The 24,169-nt window shown below is 36.2% G+C and overlaps 1 protein-coding gene across 1 annotated transcript; it reads left to right on the top strand.

The window, feature by feature from the left end:
- Window positions 1-1,294: 1,294 nt before the first annotated feature.
- Window positions 1,295-24,100, top strand: LOC127514610 (ubiquinol-cytochrome-c reductase complex assembly factor 1). The gene is made up of 9 exons (XM_051897611.1): window positions 1,295-1,537; window positions 2,041-2,142; window positions 3,180-3,287; window positions 5,495-5,567; window positions 5,910-5,967; window positions 7,970-8,078; window positions 17,923-18,000; window positions 18,187-18,300; window positions 23,430-24,100. The coding sequence occupies exons 1-9, from the start codon at window positions 1,463-1,465 to the stop codon at window positions 23,562-23,564; spliced, it is 852 nt and encodes a 283-aa protein (XP_051753571.1). The 5' UTR covers window positions 1,295-1,462; the 3' UTR covers window positions 23,565-24,100.
- The last annotated feature ends 69 nt before the right edge of the window (window positions 24,101-24,169 follow it).

Genomic DNA, 24,169 nt, shown 5'->3' with positions numbered 1-24,169 from the left:
ACACACACACACACACACACACACATAAACACATTATTTTTACAGACTTGTTATGTTTTATGTTAATCAATTTGACAGCAAAATTGATGTTAATAATAATATAAATGTTGTGATGTTATTTCCATCAAGAGGTACATAAATTTTTGGTCAAGATCTTGTATTGACAATGCAAGAGTCAAGCACTCTGTAAAGTCTCCTCCAGCACATCCCAAAGACTTTCAATGAATTTAAAGGTTCAGTGTGTAAATTTTAGCGGCATCTAGTGGTGAGGTTGCGAATCAATGGCTCAGTCCACCACTCACCCCTCCCTTTCAAAGCACATAGAGAATCTATGGTGGCCGACATAGAACAAAGATGTCGTCGTCTGAGACAGCAGAGAGTAGCCAGTCAAGCAATGAGGTTTCTTTACAAAGATAAATTAATTACTTATATTTACTTAATTATTCAGTAAAACAATATGTTATTGCGAATATTATTGTTACAATGCATGCTACCTCTAAAAACACCAACGAAGAAGAAGAACAACATAGTAGCAAAATGCGCTCTGTAGAGCAGTTTGTCCATTTAGGGCTACTGTAGAAACATGGGGGCGCAAAATGGCGGCTTCCATGTGAGGGAACCCGCGGTGTATGTAGATAGAAATGGCTTATTCTATGGTAATAAAAACATAACGGTTCATTATGTAAGGTCTTTATACACCACTGAAAGCATAGTTATGTATATTATATTGTATTTCTGTAAATAGATCCTCCTAAATATTACACAGAGATTCAGAGGCGCCAATTCATGTGTGAAAATGATTCTTCATGCTCCCTCCCAACCATTCTTTCACACTAATATATATAGTTTATTATACAATAAACAAAAAAGTACCAAAAATTACCATCGTACTACAATGTATTGTGGACATTTACCATGGTAATATTTTCAATATTTTTCTTGGAGAACCATGTAAATACCATGAAATTCTGTACCATGGTATTACCATCTGATACTATCCCTGTACTTTTTTGTAAGTGTAGTTAGCTAGTCTTTTATTAAAATATTTGTTACCTGCTGTGACTTTTTTCCAAGGTAGGACAGTCCAGCAACAAAAGTGGTGGAAACAGAAAACTAAATTGATTTATTGGATTCTTAGGGGCAAGAGTACATAAATTAATTGTGTTTTGCCAAAGAGGATACGGGGAACAATAATGGCAAAGCTTACTTTTTGAGGCGTTACTGCCAACTAATTTACAAACCTCACATGGATCCTCCATCAGCGGAACTATATTCCACTGCGCTGAATTCCGCAGCTCTGATTTCCACACGGACCACTTTAAGGGAGGGACTGATTATTTGACATTGCTGTAAAGGGGGAGGGACAAAAACAAACAGTTACAAAACGTGTTAGAAAGTATCAATCCCTGATTCTTGCTTTATAGTTACAATAATACTCTATTATTGTGACTTTAGCGGAATCATGTATCGGCGACCGCTGCAGTCCGCCGTCAGACAGTTATTAAACGCTTCAGCATCGAGAGCTGTCCTCGGAAAGGTAATTTATAGAAACTTATATATATATATATATAAAAACACAATAACATCACTTAAGTGGTTTTTATTGGTGTCCTTTAAAACTTTGTCATCGTCTACATACTAAGACTGACATTATAATATTGTTTGGAGTTATTATTTACATTTTGGAACAAAATGATGGACAACTGTGGGTCTGACATAACCTGTACTTCTACTACATCAGACGTGGAATTATGTATAAATATTGTAAATATAAGTAATATATGTGTAAAATAATATCTATTTAAGCACATCTTGTAATTATTATTATCATCAATGCATTGTGCAATAATTCTTTCAAACCTGATTCATATACTAGTATGCAATGTTCCAGTTTATAACATTTGCAAACATTTACACCTCTTGATCAGTTGGTTTATTAGTCATATTAAGACAATTTAGGAATAAGCAGTAGTCAGAACCTCTTTCTTTCAAACTAGATTGAAAATGGAAAGCTCTTGTCAAGATATTTTTGCTTCCTAGGCCATTGAACAAGATGTGTGTCAGTCCAGGGCTTTGGTGGCTTGCCGGATAACAGCGGATGCTTGCGTCTCGCAATGTCGAGCTCTTCACAGCACAAGTGAGGTCTGTGTCGCCTTTTACAATCTCAGTTTCCAGTTATTTCTCAGGCTAAGGAATCCAGTTTCAAATCAGCTAAAAGGATCAATTCTGATCTCTGAAAACTTTTTTTTAAGCAATAGAATTTCAATTCATATCTAGGTGGGATAATAAAACGAAGTAGCCTACATAATTTTACATAATTACAGTAATTTAAGCATAGTCCCAGAATAAAATGCATGTTTTAACTTAAAGCAACCTGCACTGGCATTTCTTAAAATATGTCAGTGCCATTGTTTTCCCTTAAGATGTATGCGCTAATGTTTATAGGCACATTTATAAAAGCTACTTAAAAGTCCTAATTGAACTAAGGCCTAATCCTGCCTTAATCTAAGCCCTGTCTGAGAAACCAGGCCATACTGTTTCTTTATTAGTACTATTTTCCATATTTTAGAATGATAGTTAAGTCATCAAAACTGCAGAATCACACAAATGGAAGTAATATAGGAATTATGTTGCTAAAAATGTAGACAAATCAAAACAATGATCATTTTAGCTTTTTTTGTTTGACTGCTGTATGTTGGCAATAATCATTTCCTCCCTATATGAGCCCAAAGGGCAGGTGCTGATTATAGTCTACTAAACTTCTACTACTAGTTTACTAGTATTCCCAATCATAGCAGTAAAACATAAAATTCCTGTGAGAAATCCATTGGGGAAAGTTTTATTGCATCCATAGTGGTGACTTGAGGGAATTAGCCGAATATTTTCACTGCAATGCCTCCAAAAAGATTACCTGGGTTGAGTTGAGATTTACAGGGAAATTGTGAAAGGCTGATCTTAAACGGGAACTGTTGATGGATTTGGCACAATAATAGCTATTTGTCAATATTAAAACCCAAAAACCCTAGAGATCCTTCAAAATCCAACTTCAGTTGGTCTTGTAACTGAGAAAGTATTGTTTTGTATTGTCTTTATGCGGTCACTTTGCCAGATGCCCATGTATTTATGCCAATGTTTTATATAGCTGTAATGTCAGATGTGTTTCCGTGTTCTGTTTCAAGCTGCGTACTGTTAAAGAGACCCCACAGACTACAGATGAAGAGGTGGGGGCCTTCACCAAACTGATTGAGGCCATGGGCTTCACTGGACCCCTCAAATACAACAAATGGGTAAATAAATCTCCTCATCTAGTGTTACTCAACAGTCTTCTTTTAAATAGTCCCTTTTTGATATTTGATCATTTGTTCAGTTTTTCATAAAATTTGATGTGTGAATTTCACATAACTTACTAGAGATGCACTGATGGTGCAATATTTATAGGCTGATTTTTGATCAATTTAAAACCATCTGCATACTGGCTATAGCATGAAAAAGGCTGATATAACAAATTGTGTGAAATTACTCAGTTGTATAATGTGTTTCTATTTATTAAAGAGATTTATAATAGTCAAATATGAGTTAATCTTGGTAATAAGAAATATTTGATAGCTAAAATAACTAATATAAGCTAATATAAGGTATATTTAGCTAGTTTATTGTTGCATCAAAATCATCAAATCATTTTCATGCATGTGTTTATGAACTTTGCTAATTTAAAACATGATCGAAACAGAAATCTATATTAATGACAGAAGTTCAAATAAGTGAGCAACTGACAAATATCAATATCAGACTCAGCCAGTAGTTGTTTGTTAAATTTGGTATCGGGCAAAAAGAATCCTAACGGTGCATCCCTAGAACATGTCCAGCTTATATTTCATGGCAAAATCAAGAGAAATAAATACATTTTTATTTTGCTTAAAGATAATTATCAGATTTTTTTTTTTGCATTTTGCCTGCATAATTTTTACAGCAATCCCAAAAATCTTGCTTGTATTACTGGAATGTGGAAAAAATGAATGATATGTTACTTAAATTGTGAAGTACACTCTAAAAAGTAATTCAGGGGACCTGTTACAACAACTTAAATAAATGCATGGTTGCAAGTTAAAAATTCTAATTTATTGTTTTAATTAAACCTTTTAAGTTGCAAACATTATTTTGTTGAGTTCTGTTGACACAATCATGTTGATGTCAACTTAATGTCATCTATAATTTAAACTCAAATTTCTGCGTTAATTAGCTTTTTTAAAAATTAGGTTGTAGCAACTTAATGAAATTGTTTTGATAACTTTGGAAATTAGGCAGTGGATTTCTAGTTCCCAGCATGCTTTGCATAGGACTGGATAAGGAGAATAAATGTTGAAATTAAGTGTTAATTTATGTGTTTTTAGTGAAGGGAAAGACCTGTTAGTGTTTAATGCTGTTATGTGTGAAGAGTTTCTGTAATGTTGAAGTTTTTGTGGTTATCATTGTGCTGAAGAGTAGATACATGAAGGTAAACACTACATTGACTCTATAAGCAATGACTGCGCTAATGCCAGTGACAAGTAATATCTTAATTGTTCATTAAATATAGATGTTAAATAAGTTACGTTAGCATGTGCTGTGAAAGCTTTTGATTTGAACTGAAATATATTAATTGGTTCCAGGGCTAAAACTCTGGTAGTTGGAGCAACTTCTTTTTTTTTCTTTTTTTTTTTTTTTGAGTAATCAACTTAAAAATGTGTGTTTATGCTACAAATGAGTAAGTTCCTCTAACTCAGTGTAGTTTGTTGGTTGAACGTAAATTCACTCGAAGTTGTAATTACTCCAATTATTTTTAGAGTGTATTTATTTGCTGATGTAATAAAAACAAAATGCATTATTTTATTCCAGTAATGAGCGTAATATAACAAGATTCACCATTTAGAATAATGATTTGTATTACAAAAATACTGGAAATTGCTTAATCATCCTGAAAAGAATGTCACAATGCAAAAGCATTTAATAGTCCTTAAAAATAGGGTTAATTTTTAAATTAAAATATGCAAAAATAGGTATATTTTTATGATATATAATTTTCATTTTGGTGTTAAATATGAACAGGTTTTCTTGAGAATTAATACTGAAGATTTTTCACATATTCAGTTGAATTTTGTAGTTTACTGTCACCGTCTTTGGTTGCATTTCCTGTAATGCAGTGTAACAGTGAAGTGGACACTATTGAGTTTTGGTGCTGGAATGATGACTTCATCTCGTACCGCTACCTGTTTTGTGTTTTCAAAAGCAGGGGCCACACTTTGTGAAATCCGAGATGACCTTCCATGTTAGAGTCATCAGCATCACGGCTGTCTAAAACTTCAGCATGTCTGCTTCATTTTGGGGCACGTTTGGCTCGGTAGACTGGACTGAAAATGTGATGTCTTGGCCAATTTAATCAGTTCCTGCTTTTGATCACACTGGATTGAGTGGCTTTTTGATCATGTGTGTCACAAATGTCTCTCTTCTTTTGCAGAAAATTAAGATAGCTGCCTTGCGAATGTACACATGCTGTGTAGAAAGAATCAACTACGACGAATTTTTTGAAAGTAAGTATTTTTGAGCCTGAATCTTTTCAGGGTTTTTTTGCACCCGTATTATGGCCTTATGAGTCTTATGTCATGCTCATTTAAATTTTTTGAAGAACTCCTAAACACCCCTCACTTTATCCGAAATGTTGAAATGAGTGTAAAGGGAACTTTTCAGCAGCACCTGAAAGATTTATGTGGCACTTTACAGCTGTGTTACGTTGTTTTCTTTAGCTGAGAAAAAAACAGGTGTAAACCCAATAGCGGTTTTGGAATCGGAGCCCAAGTTTGCATTGGTTTGGCTACATGTTGTGTTTTCTTGTTCCCCCTTATGATGTCCTCTACTCCCTCTCTTTCTCCCAGAGTGCTCTCTCCCCGACACGCTCAACTCCTGGTTCTTGGTGGCACAGCTCCACGTTTGGTGAGTTTTTGGACAGTTTTGGTTAGAACTGCAACATTGTGTCATGCAAATTCCAGATCCTTGGTTGGTTATTCATGTCATTGAGTTGATAAATATTCATCTACTAGGTGGATTGCAAATGGTGTTTCACTAGACCTAGCATTCTGAAGAGTGCAACCATACTTGCATACCAACTTGAGATTTAGTAACACAAAGCAAGCAAATCAAGTCTTATTTTTTTTCACCAGATTACAATTTATTGTGATTGTGCTTTTACACTGATTTTAGTCTTAAAAGATTATAATATCTTTTATCCTTTTTTCTCTGCAATTTTTCCTACTTTTTAAGTTTGCCAGAATTTCCTAATTTGGGCAATTAATATAATTTTGGCATTTTCTTAATTTTTGCAGTTTTTCCTAATTTAAGTTTGCCAGAATGTCTTAATTTAGCCATATCCAGTGTTTTTGTTTTTTTGGTTACTTTGTCTGTTGCCTTGGTTTATTTGATTAGTATGGAAACTTGTTTTCACCATGAAAAAGAAAATAAAGTTAATTGCGACTTTTTATCTCACAATTCTGATTTTTTTTTTCTCGCAATTGTGAGATATAAACTTACAATTGTAAGTTATAAAGTCACAATTGCGTGATAAAGTCAGAATTGCGAGGGGAAAACAGTCAGAATTGCAAGTTTATATTGACTATTGAATTTATATCACACAATTCTGACTTTATAACTCGCAATTGCGAGTTTATATCTTGCAATTCCGAGAAAAAAAGTCAGAATTGCGAGTTTATACAGTATCTCGCAATTCTGACTTTATAACTCGCAGTTGTGACTTTAAATCTCAAAATTCTGAGAAAAAAGTCTGTGAAAACTGCGAAATGCAAACTCGCAATTGTGATAAAAAATGAATTGTGAAATAAAAAGTTGCAATTGCCTTTTATTTTTTTATTTAGTGTAGATTTCTTTAATATCCCTTAATAATTTTGTCATTCTACATTTGTTTAAAAATGTTCCAAAATCCTAAAACTTTATTTCTGGGTTTTCGGTTAGATTTTGAATCCCAGATATATTTAATGTGGGTGTTATTACTAATGTCTTAAGTATTTAATTAATTATTAAGTATTTAATCTTAAGTATTTAATTGTAAGTATTTAATTAATCTTTTGGTAACACTTTTTCACTATTAACTAGTTGCTTATTATTAGCATGCATATTACTAGGATATTGGCTGTTAATTAGTACTTATAAAGCACATAATAATGCATTATTCTGCATGACCATATTTTACATCCCTTAATCCTACCCAATACCAAAACTTAACAACTACCTTACTATCAATAAGCAGTAATTAGGAGTTTATTGAGGCAAAAGTCATAGTTAATCACTGGTTAATAGTGAGAATTGGACCCTAAACTAAAGTGTGACCCATCTTTTTAACCCATTATCATCCTCATCAAAGGCACCTATGCTAATGCGCAGGATTGGCTGATCTTATGAAAAAAAAAAACGGAATGTGTGATGTCATCAGAACGAGACTCATGATTAATGGTGGCGGTTTGGAGCCAACACTCTGTACACTTCCAGTTAAAGGCACTTAGTTTTTGTGCGTGCAGCCGTGCATCCGCATTGATGACTGTGTTTGTGCAGAGAAACATGGACTGAGAAAACACTGAACGGTGCCAGTTGTTCATTCATGCACACGCACTCACACCTTCTTATCACTGAAAGTATTCATAAAGCAGTGATTCTCAAATGTAAAAGTGGGGGAAAACAATGCTAAACCAAGTGCCACAGAAAATGATTTCGATTCTTCCCTCAGTTTGTAAAAAAGAGTTTCTGTGGTAATCAACATCAGGCCACAGATGCTGTCTATTTAACCCAGACATTTCCTTTATGTGAGTGTGTTGTCTGGCTGATCTCTGAAGTTTCCTGGTTACGCAGATCCTGACAGAGCGTGGCGTAACACAGGCACTTGTCAGGCTGTCTTGAGTCAGCGTTCTGCTCTGCTCTGCTCTGACAGGATGTGTCTGGTCCGGATGCGGCAGGAAGGCAGAGCTGGGAAGTACATGTGCCGTTACATCGTCCACTCCATGTGGGAGGATGTGGAGCAGAGGAGCAAGATTATGGGCGTAAGTATATATGTGCATTTGATTCACTTGCCTATTTTGAAACACCTTGCCATTAGTATTTTGTGCTTTTTGTGTTTGTCCATCCACAATAGTGATAGAATGACATCTGTTAGCTTGATTACTTAACCGATATTTGACCGTTTTGAGATCATCGATGACCAATGAAAGTGTCAGTTACAAAATCTTGTCAATAGATCTTAAACATTTGATGTATTTTAAAATATTTTTGAGTGTATTTTGAAGTGGACATTTAATGATTCCCTTATATAGACACACCAGGGTTGCCAGGTTTTCACAACAAAACCCGACCAATTGCTACTCAAAACTAGCCCATTTGCTTGTGCCCCAGTAAAAATTGCATTCCGGGGGGTAAAATCTGCATTTTTTGGGGGGTTCCTCTGGTAAAATTTGCATTCCTGGAGCTAAATATCATGTTATTTGGGGTCGCTTTAACCCGCAAACATGAAAAACAACCCGCGGCAACTAGCTAGGTAAAACCGTGGACTTGGCAACACTGAGACACACCTCCATTCAAAAGTTTGGGGTCACTAAGATCATCATATTAGAACGATTTCTGAAGGATCGTGTGACACTGAAGACTGGAGTAATGATGCTGAAAATTCAGCTTTGATCACAGGAATAAATTACATTATTTATATTACAATAGAAAACAGTTAATAATAGTAATAGTAATTCAGTAACAGTATTAACAGTAATAATATTTCACAATATTACAGTATTTACTGAATGTTTGATCAAATAAATACAGCCTTGGCGAGGCTTCTTTCAAAAACATTAAAAAATCTTACCAACCCCAAACTTTTGAATGGCAGTGTATGTGAATGAAAAATATAGATGTACATAAACAATTTTCAAGCAAAATATGTCACAAAAAGACATTATACATGATAAAACTGTAGAAATATGGTTGAAAATTGACAAACTTTGGTGGTTGTTAAATGTTTTTGGAACAAGTTAATGTGATGAACTACACCTGTGGTTCACCTGTGTGAACTTGAGAATACACCCACTAAAAATCACCAAAACACCAATTGATTTAAAAAACAAAGCAAAAAACTGATGGATGTTAGTGAAGAGAAGAGATCCATCATTTGTTTCCAGATGCCAGTTCGTTTGATATATCTAATGCAATGGCATTCAGACTATTTCACTTGCCAAATACTGTTTGAAATTTGAGCCTATCAGCACTAGGTCTCATGAATCAAGTACTGAGTTCTGCTTTTTAAACAACATATATTCCCCCCCCCCCTAATGATATACAGTGAAATACTCTCTCTCTCTCACACACACACACCCTCAGACTTTAGGATGTAATTACTATGCTCTACAGACTGTGGAGGCATTTTGAGCTGAGCGGTGTCCAGCGGAGTAGCAAAAGGTGTTTAAATCTCTGCGAGGTCAGTAAAGATGACATGCTTCTGCTGCGCCGAGTGTGTGCATATATGTGTGTGTGTTTGAGAGGAAGCCAACGCAAGGCGCCTTAAGGGAACTGCTGTCAGAAAGGGTGGGAACAAGACTTCAGCCCAGCTGTGAAAACAGAAATCTCTCTCTCTTTCCCCGCACTTCTCTTTGTTGACACCCCCCCCCCCCCCAAACACACACACACGCACGCACACACACACCATCTCTTCTACCTTCCACCTTAATCTTAATAGTAGGACTGAATTAGTATTGCTTTAAAGAACAAGCACAACTTGGTCCAGATCTGCTCTAAATAGATATAGCATATATAGCACTTAACATATAACAGTGGCCTGGCCTATAGATCATGTATTGCATAACACTGTAAACTAGTTAACATGAACTAGATCAAACCAGCTGCGGCTAATCAGTCATCACAACCTTATGGATATGCCAGCGCATGCAAGGGCTGGATGCGAGCCAGCCGTCGACAGAATTTGTTTGACTGTCAGTTAGAGTATTAGCAGTTTTGAGTCGTCGAGTAGTTTATTTATCCGAGGGAACAGCTCTTAGGTTTTATGGCTTAGACATGAGGATAGAGAAAGCTTTGTTTTCAGCGAAAGATCCAAATAAAAACCTTACATTTGAATTGTCTACAGTAACAAAGTCCTGTCTTAGCCAACAAGTTGTTGTTGTGCTTTGTGAATTTAGTTTTGTTGTGGTAAATTGCATGGTCGATTTGTTGAGCTTTTTATTTGATGTCAACCCAAGGTTACTAAGGGTAGTCAACCCTGGGTAGTCAGGTTTTATATATATATATATATATAATGCGCTAGGCCTTTAAATTCTAATAATGCAGTTTCTATGGCCATACATGTTTATTTTATTGTTTATTTTGTTTTATTATTTTATTTTCTTGCCATTTAGCGTTGTCTTTTACTGTGTAAAGTAAAAAATAGTCTAACTTTTGGAAAGAAAATGAAAATTCTGAAATCATATTGGACAAATAAAAATTCTGATTAATGGACTAAATGTCCAGCCAACTAATTAACAAGTTGATTAACAACTTATATGCAGCTGATGCAATATGCAACATGATGAACACAATGTACATGCAGCTTTATTTATAACTGCTTGTCCATCTGTGAAAATGTCGGCATGTAAAGCTTGTTTGTGTTGAAGCAGTGTTTCCCAACTCTGGTCCTGGTGCGCCAGAAGTACACTGTACATTTTGTACGTCTCCCTAATCAAACACACCTGATTCAACTCATCAGCTTCTTAGTAGCGACTCCAAGACCTGAAATGGATGTGTCAGATTAGGGAGGCATCCAAAATGTGTGCCGTTGAGGATTTTGGAAGCACAGTTTTAAAGCAATAGTTCACCCAAATATGAAAAATCTCATAATTTATGTCATTCCAAACCTGCATGACTTCAATTCTTCTGTGGAGCACAAAAGGAGAGATTTTTATTAATGTACTGGTTGGCTTTTCCCTACAAGAGAATTGGGACTGGGGACTTTTTATGTATCAAGTAAGATGCAGAAGCACAGTGAAAGTATCATGAAAGAACCATAAACTAGAAATGAGAGCGAGTAAATGATCATAGATAATAATGATCATTTTTGAGTGAAAAATACATTTGGTTTGAAAATTGACATTATCCCTGGGTTAAGTATATTAGTGTGAAAATACTTTTTAATGTGATTGGCCTCTCTTCCCATGGTACTGCGCAAGAAGCCTTTATGAGACTTGTGTGAGAGAAAGATGGTGAGCATCAGAGTAAGTGCGCTTAAAAACACTTTAAATGTCTACTTTTGTGTGTGTGTGTGTGTGTGTGTGTGTGTGTGTGTATTTAATGAACTCAGCACCTCTCTTATGCCACGCTGTGAAATGACTTTTTCCATAATGTCACTTTTCCCCCTCTCCCAGAGCCCATAAATCAAAAATCTCTATTTTCTCACGAGGACTCTTAATATAATCCTCTCATTTTTCAGGTGCTCTGTTCAGCCAGTAAGATTTTACAAGCTTATTATCAATTTAACATTGGAATTGCAGTGAGTATATTAATAATAAGCCTAAAATGTAGGGCCAGATGAAATTTGGGCTCCTAAAATTGCCCCCTAGCTAGGAATGTCAAACTCATTTTATGTCATGATGGACCAAAATGGCAGGGTTATTTTTTTTCCTTTTATTTGTTAAAAGTTGGTGTACCCATGTAGAGCCCATAAATGTGTTGTTCTAGTTAATGACGTGACATGATTTATGAGTAAAATGAAAAGGAGCATGTGGAAAATGTATTAATTGCATTCATCAGCTTCCTTTAGATTTCAAAATAGGTAAATAGAGAATATTAATAACAATATTGAAAGAAAAAAGAGAACCACACTTTTCTTTGCAGGATAACTTCAATGGCTAAAATAAAACATCTTAAAATGAAAATTAACAGAATGTAAACAAAAAAGTGTATTTGATCTCCCATAAGGTTGCATGACCAAGACACATGCTGTTTTTAATATTTTATTAAGTATTTTCAGTATTTAAATATTGAATTCCTTATAAGCTAAAGCAGTGTATAGGATTTTTCTTTTTAATGAAATGATTTTGTTTTTCTAAATAAAATGTTCTGACATTTTCTGACACACATGGCATCCTTTCCTACAAACGGACCGTTTGTATATACTCCTATAGTTTGCATATACTCCTATAGTTGCAATTGGCTCATAAGCAAGCACTTAAATAAACATGTTCAGTCATCAATTATGTCAAACTGCTGATCAGAACTCATTCACATATTATATGAAATTAAATGTGTGTGAAATGGAAAAGGCGTATGACTTTTGACTTGTCACTTTGCCTAGCAGCTTGCCCAATATGTGTATGAAGCAGAGGTGGCCTTTGTTTCAAAGAAACAGTCAGAGCCCCGCTCATGCAATGCGACTGCAATAACTTTATTATCTCTGTTATATTTAACAATGTTATCTCATATTTCACTCTTAATAGTCTATTTATAAACACATTCTATCTACCACTATCCACCACTATCCATACATTCTATCTCTTTAACCAGAAATATTGTTACAATCATTACTAAAAAACCAAAAACAAAAACAGCATTCTCTCTCTCAGCCCCTCAGAGAGTGTATATAAAAACGCCAGTAGGTGGCGGCAAATCATTGTCTTAACGAGTGAGTCATTGAATTATTCAGTCAAACGATTCGTTCAAACAGCTTCAGTAAAGAAACATCCCTGTGTCTCTCAGAGACGCGCAATGGCTCTACTGTGGATTTGTTTGGACCCATTTTCGTTGGCAAAAGAGCAAAAACAGACAATATTCTTGAGTCAAAAAATCGAAGTCTCCTTATATTAACTTCTTGTTTATTGAACTGTTGTATAAAGTCAGTATCACATTTGCAAACTTGGTGATTTTTAGGTAAAACGGCATTCTGTAGTGTTGCTTACCTATATCCTTATATATGTAACTCATACAGGGACAATATGAAGTTGCCCCTAGTTTTTTGGAGCATGTAAGTTAGTGCGACGTGATTTTGAATGAGATGGGAGTTTGATCGTGATGTGGTGTGGTGCGCATTTTGGCTAAAGGTACGTTCGGGACTGAAGACATTTGACCCCTCAGGCCTGGCAGCGGCCATCGAGTGGCACCGTACAAAAATGACCTCATTTTCCATCACAGTCTCTCTTTCACTTGCGTTCTTGTTCTTCTGCAGAGTAAATTGGCTAACATTACACATGCATTAGCAAGGCAACATATACCCTGCTTGTTTATTTTTGTGCTAGTATTTTTAGTTATACAGTGATTCCAGTGACATTCGTACATTTTTAACTGTAGCTTAAAGTGTTGGTTCACCCAAAAATGAAAATTCTGTCATCATTTACTCACCTTCATGTCGTTCCAAACTCGTAAGACTTATGTTCATCTTTGGGAACACAAATGAAGATATTTTCTTGACATGCGAGAACCAATAAGGTTCATTCTTGTGTGTTACGCAGCACGTTTGAGCTTCTGCAAGAACCAAAGAGGTTTGTTCTCCTGTCAAGCAATACAGTGGAGCTTCTGTGTTCACTGATCAATGTTTATATGTGAATAAAAGCCTAAATTAAATCTGTTTATCATATAAAGTGATCGAGGCTCTTCAGAAAATTTGGACTAAACCGCTCGATTCATATGGATTAGTTTTACGATCTCTTTATGAACTTTTTGAAGCTTCAAAGTGGTAGTTGCGTAGACTGTCAATGGAGAGACCGAAATCTCAGATTTCCTTAAAATATCTTCATTATTATTATTTTTTTTGGGTGAACTAAGCTTTTAACCTGCTAATCAAGCATCATTTTGTTGATCACTTGGTTTGTTTTTCAGCAATGATATGCTGATTTAGCTCAGCCCACTTGAAATCTCATTGGTCCAGTAACCTGCTCCATATAACTTTATTTTAAACATCAAATATGTTCTGATTGACTCTTGTAGTGTCGTGTTTTGCAGCAATTTCATGTTCAGTATGGACAGACAAATCACTTGTCTGTTTTTATTTATTCAGTTATTTGTACCTTATTTACAGATACTATGCCTAAACAAAATAAATATTAACATTTATAGATAGATAAATTGATACTAACTTGGTACTTAGTACCTCGCAGTGACTACTTTGGAAAACAGCCCTCATTTATTGGACTGGAAAGAAAGTTTTCAGCCAGTGTTGTTTCAAACCTGTGTAACTGACTTTCTTCTGTGAATAAATGTTTTTCATTGTTTTGTCCATGGAATGAAAGCCATTGGGGTTCAATGTTTGTTTGGACCCCAACATTCTTCAAAATATATTTTATGTTCCACAGAAGAAAGAAAGCCAAACAGGTTTAGAATGACATGAGAGTGAGTAAATGATGACAGAATTGTCATTTTTGGTTAAAATATTCCTTTTAAGTTACTACATAATGAAGTGATAATGGAATAACCCTAACAGCTTGTATTTGCTGTGAACACCGGCTCTGTGAAGACACACATGTGCGCACACTGACCTGATATGGTCTGTTTTCACAGGTCAGAAGCGAGGAGGTATTTCCCTTTGTGCCCGAACACGTTATTTTTTAAGCTGTGAAAAATCGTGTGTAAACTGAGTGTAATCAGCGCGTCTGGCAGGTCCGTAACAGGTCCATCCTGTTGGATCAGGATACAGTTACAGCACTGGAAATGGAAGGACCCCCACTCACTCAATCCTCACTACGGTTAGGTTACTTCGCCTAATTGTGCTAAAATACTTGTCATTTGTGCCATGTTAAACCAGCCCCCCTTGAACTTTACCTCTAGTACACACACTCACGAGTGTGCCGGGGCGTGTGTGTGATTCTGGGAGTTTTTCTAAGCCGTAGTAATAACAGTGAAGTGAGATATGACACTAATTTGGCGGTATAGGAGCAAGATTGTGCCTCTCAAGCAGTTTTTGGACCCTCTGCCTGATTAGTGTGAGGGATTAAATATCCCAGCCTGGTTTTACCAACCTGCGTCACAACATGGGAAAGGAGGATTGAGGGACGAAGATGGATGAACAGGGGAGGAGAACAGGGTGGACACTGGGAGGGAAAAATTAAAGACTGGAAGCACGTGAGAGGAGAAACGAAACATATTCAAATATGCAAAGTAGTGCAAGCATGCAGTCCCCATTGTATGTACTTATAACTTATGCCACTTATGTCTTGTTTTACTGTGGTGGTCCGTTATTAAGAATCGATTCTCTGATTCTGAGGAATCTAGTCTGGAGTTTTGATTCATTCAGGTGATTTAAGTCTTTTGATTCTGTTTAGCAAAAAGAATGCTGTGGCTTGCTCAATTGGGGTTTAAAGAATTAATATTCAGAAATATTATTGATTTGACTGCACCTACACTATTGGATAAGAACTGACTAATGACACTTCAGACTTCTGTAGAGCTGATTTATAGCTGAATTGAATTTGTTTTATAATTGATTTGTAACATTGACACTGTTATAGATCTGAATTGAAAAGACATTGAACCATAGACTGTAAAAAACAATGGACGTAGTGTCCGTGACGTCACCCGTAGGTTTCTGAGGAGCATTTTTGAAGCCCAAAGTGGGCAGGGCCGGCTGTCGCCATCTTGGCAGTGCGCCACTAGCGGATAACCGAAAATGGGCAAAGAGGCGGGATGTGACGGATAACAGACAGCAGACAAACGGCTAGTAGTGACAGCAGCGGCAATCCACCTGGCACAGTGGCCACACCCTTAATTATGCAGAACTTTATGGCTTAATATAATTTAAACGGATGAGTTATATAAAAATTCACCCCCTCACAGTTGTCATGAAGGGCAAAATTAGCTATATAGACCAAAATTACTTTTTGTACCAGGCTGTAAACATTTTTTTCTGCTGTAAAGTTGGGCATTTTAACATGGGGGGGTCTATGGGATTGACTCCCTTTTGAAACCGGTCTCTAGCGGCCAGTCAGTGAATTGCAGTTTAAGTCACTTCCGTGTTGGATTCAAGAGAGAGACCGGGTTGCCGCTTGCATTGAACTAAACTGAACTACCATCTGCATATTTCACCTACTAATTGCATATGTGAATATTATGTAGACTTACTGTTTACATCAAATTCATGCTTTATTAGTAGACTGATCATTGCAGGTTACATCACTCCAGTCTGTGACTTGCAACATAAACGTCTGCGTTTAGCTTCAAAGGGCGTCTTCAACAGCATTTTTCTATAAAAATGGAGACTACATTTTTTTTCATTCCGATTCTGACATCCAAAGGCACAACAAAACATTTTTCTCTCATTCTGTGGATTTTTCCCATTTTCCTCCACTTTTTACCACTATTTTTACCACTATGCGCGTGCAGCTGCAAGTGACGTAACTGTGACGTCTGCTTCAAATTGGTCTATAAAGCACTTTATAAATAAATGTGACTTATCTTGTTCATTAATTAATTTGGTGACTCTGTAGGTTACCTTATTACTCAGTAGTTGGCCAACCGGTGAGTCTCCTTTCAGTGAATATCTGAACCATTCACTCAGATTTGTTCAAAAAGAGTCTTTTGAATGAATTGTTTTGCAGAGAATTGCTTAGAATTAACATTCACATACTTGCGTAGAATGTTTCGGGCTGTAGGCATGAACACAAAGGAGAGCGAGCGTGCAGAGAAGACGGGGAGGGTAGAAGAGTTAAAGCACAGCCAGATGAGATTGATTATTTGCAGGTCTGCGTAATTATGCACAGGTGCTTTTCTGCCCCGTGCGTAAACGAACACACACACACACACACACACACACACACACACACACACACACACACACACACACACACACACACACACGCACGGTGACCTGACGCACTCCAAGCATGCAAAAAACCCGACATACAAGACTTAAGAATAAACACAATTGTTTTGAAAATCTCCCCACCCAAAACCTCCCAAGGGTTGGTGTCTGTGGCCGTTGTGCGTATGTGTGTTTAGATTCATTTGGAGTGAAGCACCTGGGCAGGCCCCTCGCTTCAGATCCAGTCCTGCTTTTGTTTTTGGGCGTAAGATTGTTGCATTATCCTCCACATGTTGAATATTTACTGCCAAGGACAATTCCAGCTCTGACTGAATGCATAACTGTGATCTCAGTATTAGGCAGAGACTCAAATTACTTCATCACCTGTTAGCGACTAAATGATGCTTCACAAATTAGAAAAGAAAGAATCTCCACTCTTGTTTTTTTTTTTTTTTTTTTTTTTTTGCTCAAGGTATGATGTGATTTTATTTTTCTGTGGCTGGTTGTTGGATCCAAAATGATCTGTTAATGGCTAATTTAATGGCAAAATATTTTATTTTATTTTATTTTTTTATTTTTTTTATTTTAGGTCTTATGTCCAAAAATAAAATAGTCTCTAGTTACCTTTTAAGCACCTTTTAAGTTACCTTTACTTTTAAGCATCTAAATTAAACAAAAGTCACAGTAAAGAAATTTTGTTTGTTTGTTTATTTATTTATTTATTTATTTGCACAAGATATGACGTGATCAGTCACTGACGTGATTCAGTAACTGGTTTCAGGGTTTATTTATTTTTATTGCTTTTGACTATTATTTAACTTTTTTTTTTTTTTTTCTTCTTTATTGGCCAGTATCCATAAGATCAAAATGGTTATATTGTAAATTATGATTAATCATCCTGGCATTTTATTTATTTTATTTTATTTTATTTTATTTTATTTTATTTTATTTTATTTTATTTTATTTTATTTTATTTTATTTTATTTTATTTTATTTTATTTTATTTTATTTTATTTTATTTTATTTTATTTTATTTTATTTTATTTTATTTTATTTTAGCCAGTATTTCACTCTGTCATTAGTTATGGTGAATATTGTAATTTGCTTATTGTCTTACTTTACTTTTATCACAGATTGATGCCATTCAGAGAAAGGAGAGCATGAAGGTGATGACGGAGACATTCTACGCTGCACTTTTTGGTTATGACGAGGTAAGCTGTTGAACATTATCATCATCAGTACTCATCAGTTTTGCATATTGTAACTTATTCTGCCCTAGATCCACCCATTATTGATATTACAGACTATTTACTTGCCAATCAAGAACTGTCAAGAGTTAACAGAAATGTTTAGTGCTCGTGTAAGCACATCTCATGTGTCTCTACTGTATGTCTTAGGGAATTCTGTCAGACGATTGCGTTCTTGCGGCGGCGCTCTGGAGGAACATGTTTAACAGACAGTGTGAAGACCCCAGACAGCTCGAGATGATGGTTGAATATGTTCGCAAACAGGTCAGTGTGTGTCTTTTGCACACATCTGTGTGTGTGGATGGTCATAGGCCAGTTCTCTACTCCTGTGCAAACAGAGACGTGTATATACAGCACCGGCTTCCTCACACACATAAACACATTGGAGTGCTGCACGTCACCCACTCCGTCACTCAAATCAACTGGCACTGTGTTTAACAAGCAAACGCCCCCATCTCCACCCCATAATGTGACATTCATTGAGTTGGAGGTCAGCATTTTCAGTGTGCTGGTGGAGAGCTTTCCCTTCCTTTTCACCCCTTCATGAGCCCCTCTTCAAGCTCAACAACATGAATGCTTGAGCTGCACCATGAATCGAAAACATAATCAAGAGTTGATTATGACTGCTCTCCATCAGTTACTGCACTCCATTTTGGACGTTCATAAAATGTTATTTGCTGCACAATTAATTACAGCTGGGAATCTTTACAGATTTTCTGATTCAGATTCACAAGGGCTCCTTCTTAAACTGAAGGCTGTATCCTAGTGAGGTTGTGTCCTTTTTAGTCCAGTCCTTTGATGCTGAAAATTCACCTTTGATTACAGGGATAAATTACATTTTAAAATAGACTGTTATTTTAAAAATTAATAATAAGAAATGAGCCTGAAAAAAATATGAAAATCTTTGTTTTGAATGGTAGTGTATGTTAAGAATATATATATATATATATATATATATATATATTACATACATAATATAATATATAATATAATTGTAATATATAATTGCACAGTATTTGTCAAAATAATCACCATATGATTTTTTTTATCAAATCGTGCAGTCCTACCTCTGACACTCATGTCAGAGAAACGCACATCTTAAACAATTATTAGTGCCAAATCCTTTGTAATTCAAGAATTTGCAAAGTTTATACAGTTTTTACCACGTCACGTTCATAGACAAGCGTGTTCATTGCCGTGAATCTTTGATTGATTCCTCCAGTGCACACCTTACCCTCTGGCGAGAGTGGCGTGACAACGCGGATGTAAACACAAACAGGAACTGTTGACCTGCCAGTGTGTGTCAGTAGTTTGCGTTACACTAGCAACAGTTCTTGACCTGAAATAGAGCAGGTTTAACTGTTTTGGTCATATTAGGAAAAAACTGTTTTGCTTTTCAGATTTATATGTTTAATGGGTAACACTTTACAAGGTTCAAAATTAGCTATTATGAACTAAAAATGAACAACTATTTTGTACAACATTTATTAATCAAGGCTAATGTTCATTCATAAATATACATATACACAGTATATACACATACACTCAAGGTATGAAGCGATTGTACTTTTCATTGGCTGGTTGCAAGGTCCAAAATGAACTGTCAATGGCTTTATTTAATTTATGAAAGCCACAGCAGAACTGCAACACAACGGTGTTTCGTGAACGAATCTGCGGGTTTGAATGAATCGTTAGAGTCAATGATTCAATGACCCATTCATAATACAGCCACACGAATTTAGCCCTGATTTTCACTCGCCGACAGATTTTGCGAAATTGCAGACAAATGCCTGAAATCGGAGGCAAATCGGTGCTTGTTCACGAGTGAGAATCAACTATGCGTCGCCGACATCCATGAGATATTTGGCATGCTAAATATCTGGACCTGTCTGCGATTCAAAATCCTGCTGTGTGAAATGTGTTCTGACTGAAAATTACATTGGCGAAGACCTACAGCCAATGAGAGAGCAAGATACAGGGAAGCAGGAAGTTCAGGGAGGAGTTATGGTTTTTTTTCTTTTTTTCCCATTATTTTTCTCTTTTTGTGTGTGTGTGTGTGTGTCAGATTTCAAAAGTATTAAACAGTTTTCATGTCTGATCAGCCTTTGGGATTTACTTTTATGTCTGTAATGATTGTATATTGTCATTCACATATGATCTACTTCCAGTAACTGATAACTGAAGAAAAAAAAAACAGGTAATATTAGTGCATCCCTAATAAATTCCTCAGGTTTCCACCCTTGCACTTTTCCCTGGCATGTTTATCCATCAATACATGATTATCTGGAACAAAGTCCGGCTGAAGACCCCATCATCCGGTCTCCATCATTCAACAAAACACACAATGAGTGTTCTCCATCACTGCTGAGGCCATGAGCTCATTACAGGTGTGGGCAGGAATTTATTACAGACGAGAGCATTTGCGAGAGGTGTGCGTTATACGCGACTGAGCTGGTGCCTGCAGGCATTCTGTGAAAAAGAAAGAAAAACAACAAATAAGCGTCATCCGAGTGTCAGGGGCCTGCTTAGCTCTGGATGGAGGGAGAAGCAGAAGGAGCGAGTGAGAAGGTGAAACGAAAAGAAAACAGTCACAGGTGCAGCACATGAAGCATGGCAGCGACTGATGACACAGCGCAGAAAGGGACACCGTCGTCATGGCTACAGCGGCCTCTCCTGATGAAGTCACACACTGCTGAATGTGTGTGCGTTCGCATATGTGCGCTGGTGCTTGACTGCATCGTTATTCAACGCTAATTGCTCTCGACAAACACCCGCTAGCTCTGACATCATTGTGTGTGTGTATTTGAGTTTTTAAACTCCTGCAGAATTAAGAATGGTCCACTGGCTCATTTAAAGTGTGGCAACTTTTTTCCAAGCTGAGATGTGGATACGTCTGAGTTTGGAAATGAAATGGACAAAATATTTCACCCCAAAAAAATCTGACATTTACTCAACCTCATGTCATTCCAAACTCTTAGTGTTTCCTTTATTTGGTGAAACACGAAAGGAGATGTTTTGCAAATTTGTTTTTATATATATATATATATATATATATATATTATATATATAAAATCATGCACGAGATCTCGTAAGATTAAAACGTGACGATATTTCTCGTCAAAGTGAAAAGCTGTCTCGCGATATTGCCATGACGGAGCGTCAGGGTGAAATTTGGATAGAATATGCCACTGGTATGTTTACATTTCGTTTTGCTTTTTATAGAAAAAAACAAAACATTTAATTCAGTTGGATAACTGTCGCTTTAATCCCATCCAGCTAATCCCACATGAGCTATGTAGTCGTACGTAGTGCAGAGATCATTGATCACGTGATGAGAGTAAGTGACGAGATGACTGACAAGTCCATGGCAGAGGAGCCAAAAAGCATAGTCTTATCTTGTAGAATGCGCGCTCAGTACCGCCGCTCCCTATTCACAGAGTACGCGCGATTGCGAATGCGAAAGTAAAACGCGAGCGCACATTCAAACGCGATTTCAATACCCCGCATTTTGAAAGCTGCTTCCTGATGCATGCAAATATTTCCCAGTATGAAAGCTATCTAAGGCTGGGCTGTGTAGTTGTAACCATCTCTTAGCTCTGTATCATGCTTGAAGAAAAATATGGTCTCTATTTGATGACTTTGATTATGGTTGCACTTATTGTTTGCACTTAATAAGACTAAAATAAAACTGTTATTTGTTTTTATTTATACTGTTTTTATTTCTATGATCAATTTGTGGAAAGGAGTTCAGTTAGGAGGTCAAAAGTTGTAGAAGCTCATTAATCATGTACAGTAAGGTCTGATGAGACTCATGTGAAATCATACAGGAGAGAAGCCAGTCAGTCGAGTTTGTGGCAAAACCTTTTACAGTGCTTGAGTATTGTTGTCTTTACTGCAGATGATAAGTGATACTCAGAAAGTAGAACTGAAATGACATTCATTACAAGATGATTAGTTAAAACATTTCAAATGCACCTGCAGACTATTTTTCTAGTCATGCATTTCGTCATTGAGGATTTCTTTAAAAAACTGTGTAAAAATCTTGTGTCTCGTCTCGTGAGCTACCCGTCTCGTCACATACACCGTGATTCCAGTGTCTTTTCGACCTCCAAAATGGACTTAAAAGCACAGTAAGATATATTCCAGCTGTTCTGAAGCCATATGATGGCTCTGTGTGAGGGTTGAAAGTCGAATGATGTCAGTCAGTATCATTCACAGTGTGCTGTCTGTAAGATTTTTGAAAGAAGTCTCTTCTGGTTGCATTTATTTGATCAAAAACACAATAAAAAAACTAATACTGTAAAATAACTGTTTTCTATTTGAATATAGTTTAAAATGTAGTTTATTCCTGTAATGCAAAGCTGCATTTTCAGCATCATTACTCCAGTCTTCAGTGTCACTTTTAAACAAATGTGTGGATTTTGCAGCGGTTTTGAGCATGTCTCATCCAGTCATGTTTTATAGCTGTACCTGTCTGTTGTTGAGTTTTCATCAGTTTGTAATTAGTTCCCAGGACGCTGCTCTGGTCCTGCATTCATTAGAACAGCTGTCTTCACTATAGTGGAGTTTTAATTAGTTTTCCTGCTTTAAACACTATAGGAGGTGAATTCATAGAGGTCTGTCTTTTTACAGCGCTGTTATAGAAATGATGTAAATTGAGCCTGGATTTGATCAGACTTGCTGTGAGGTTCAGCCCGAGTTTGGATCACACTTGTCTTTCGTGAATTCCTTGTTGTAGGGTTGACTGGGGCTGAAGCCACACTTTTTGCTGTAGTTAACTACAGTAGATTTATTTTATTTTATTCTATTTTATTTTTATTTATCTTTTATTTATTTATCTTTTTTATTTTATTATTATTTTATTCTATTCTATTATTTTATTCTATTCTTATTTTATTTCATTTTATTCTATTATTTTTTGTTTTTATTTTATTTTTATTCTATTTATTTTATTTTATTTTATTTTATTTTATTTGATTCAGTGTCTACATTTTGCTTCATATCCGAAGGTCTTGGCAAGCAAAAAAGAGCTCTTCCACACAGGCTTTGTGGCATGTTTTCACAATAGAAAACTGCTATTTATTGGCACAGATTTGATAAGAATAGTTTTTTAACTACTAAATAAAATTAAAAAAAAATCTTCCAAAGCATATTTGCATTTTAAAAGTATTTTCAAGTTGTTCAATGGCTTCTCAATACACCTTAAACCATAAAACAATTATGAAACAGCAAATATGTAAAAGATAAAATACAAAACATTGTTTTGTGAAACATATGTGACTACTTGCCCCAACCAGACATTTCTGAAAAAATAGCCTTTGCCTTCAACTTCCATTGTATATTAGCCCAAGTCCCACCTGCAGATAATACAGATGTTGTTTTCTCCACCACAGATGCAGTTCATTGATGCTCTGGATGGGGAGGACCTGCTTTTAACAGGAGAAGTCAAATGGCGCCCCCTGGTGGAGGAGAATGCCCAGAGCATCCTGAAGGTTCCCACCCCCACCTACAATGATGCTGGTCTCTAAGAGCTGCCAATCAGGACACCATCTGCCAATCAGGAAGCAGTGCTCACCTGATTAGTCACACCCTCTTTATGTCGGAGTCTTTCTCTCCCTCTTCTTCCCTGACTTTTCCTTTCACCTTCCCCACTGGTTAGTCAGTTTCCCACGTCAACACAGTGTTGAGAACACAACAAACAAATGCGCACACGCACACACACACACACACACACATTTGTTCTCACGTGTATTGAGAGTATTAAGGACTCATCAGAATGGTTTTGACCTCTCCTTTTCTAAATCTATAGAGTATTCTTGTATTTATATATGTCTTTCCATACGGCTGCAATGTTGCAATATTTATAGGAATATTTCCTGGCTCTTTCACTGTATCTTTCCTCAGTGTTTACGGCGCGAATAGTTTTTTTTTTTTTATTATTATTTTACTCTCAATGTGTTGGAGGAAAATGTTTTGAGTGTGTGTGAATGTGAGTGTATTTTTTATTTGTCAGGGTCGTCCACCAATAAAAGCGCTTCTCGAGTAATGACCTCTTCTGACCTCACAGGAATTTCACTCTTTGTGTCTTATTTCTGTTTCATTACAACTATTTCTTGCTTTTTTGAGCACCTCA

This window comes from Ctenopharyngodon idella, chromosome 6 (genome assembly GCF_019924925.1).
Source record: "Ctenopharyngodon idella isolate HZGC_01 chromosome 6, HZGC01, whole genome shotgun sequence".
NCBI classification, from domain to species: Eukaryota; Metazoa; Chordata; class Actinopteri; order Cypriniformes; family Xenocyprididae; genus Ctenopharyngodon; species Ctenopharyngodon idella.
The sequence above is the reverse complement of the archived record's forward strand: the minus strand, read 5'-3'. Positions and strand labels throughout refer to the sequence as shown.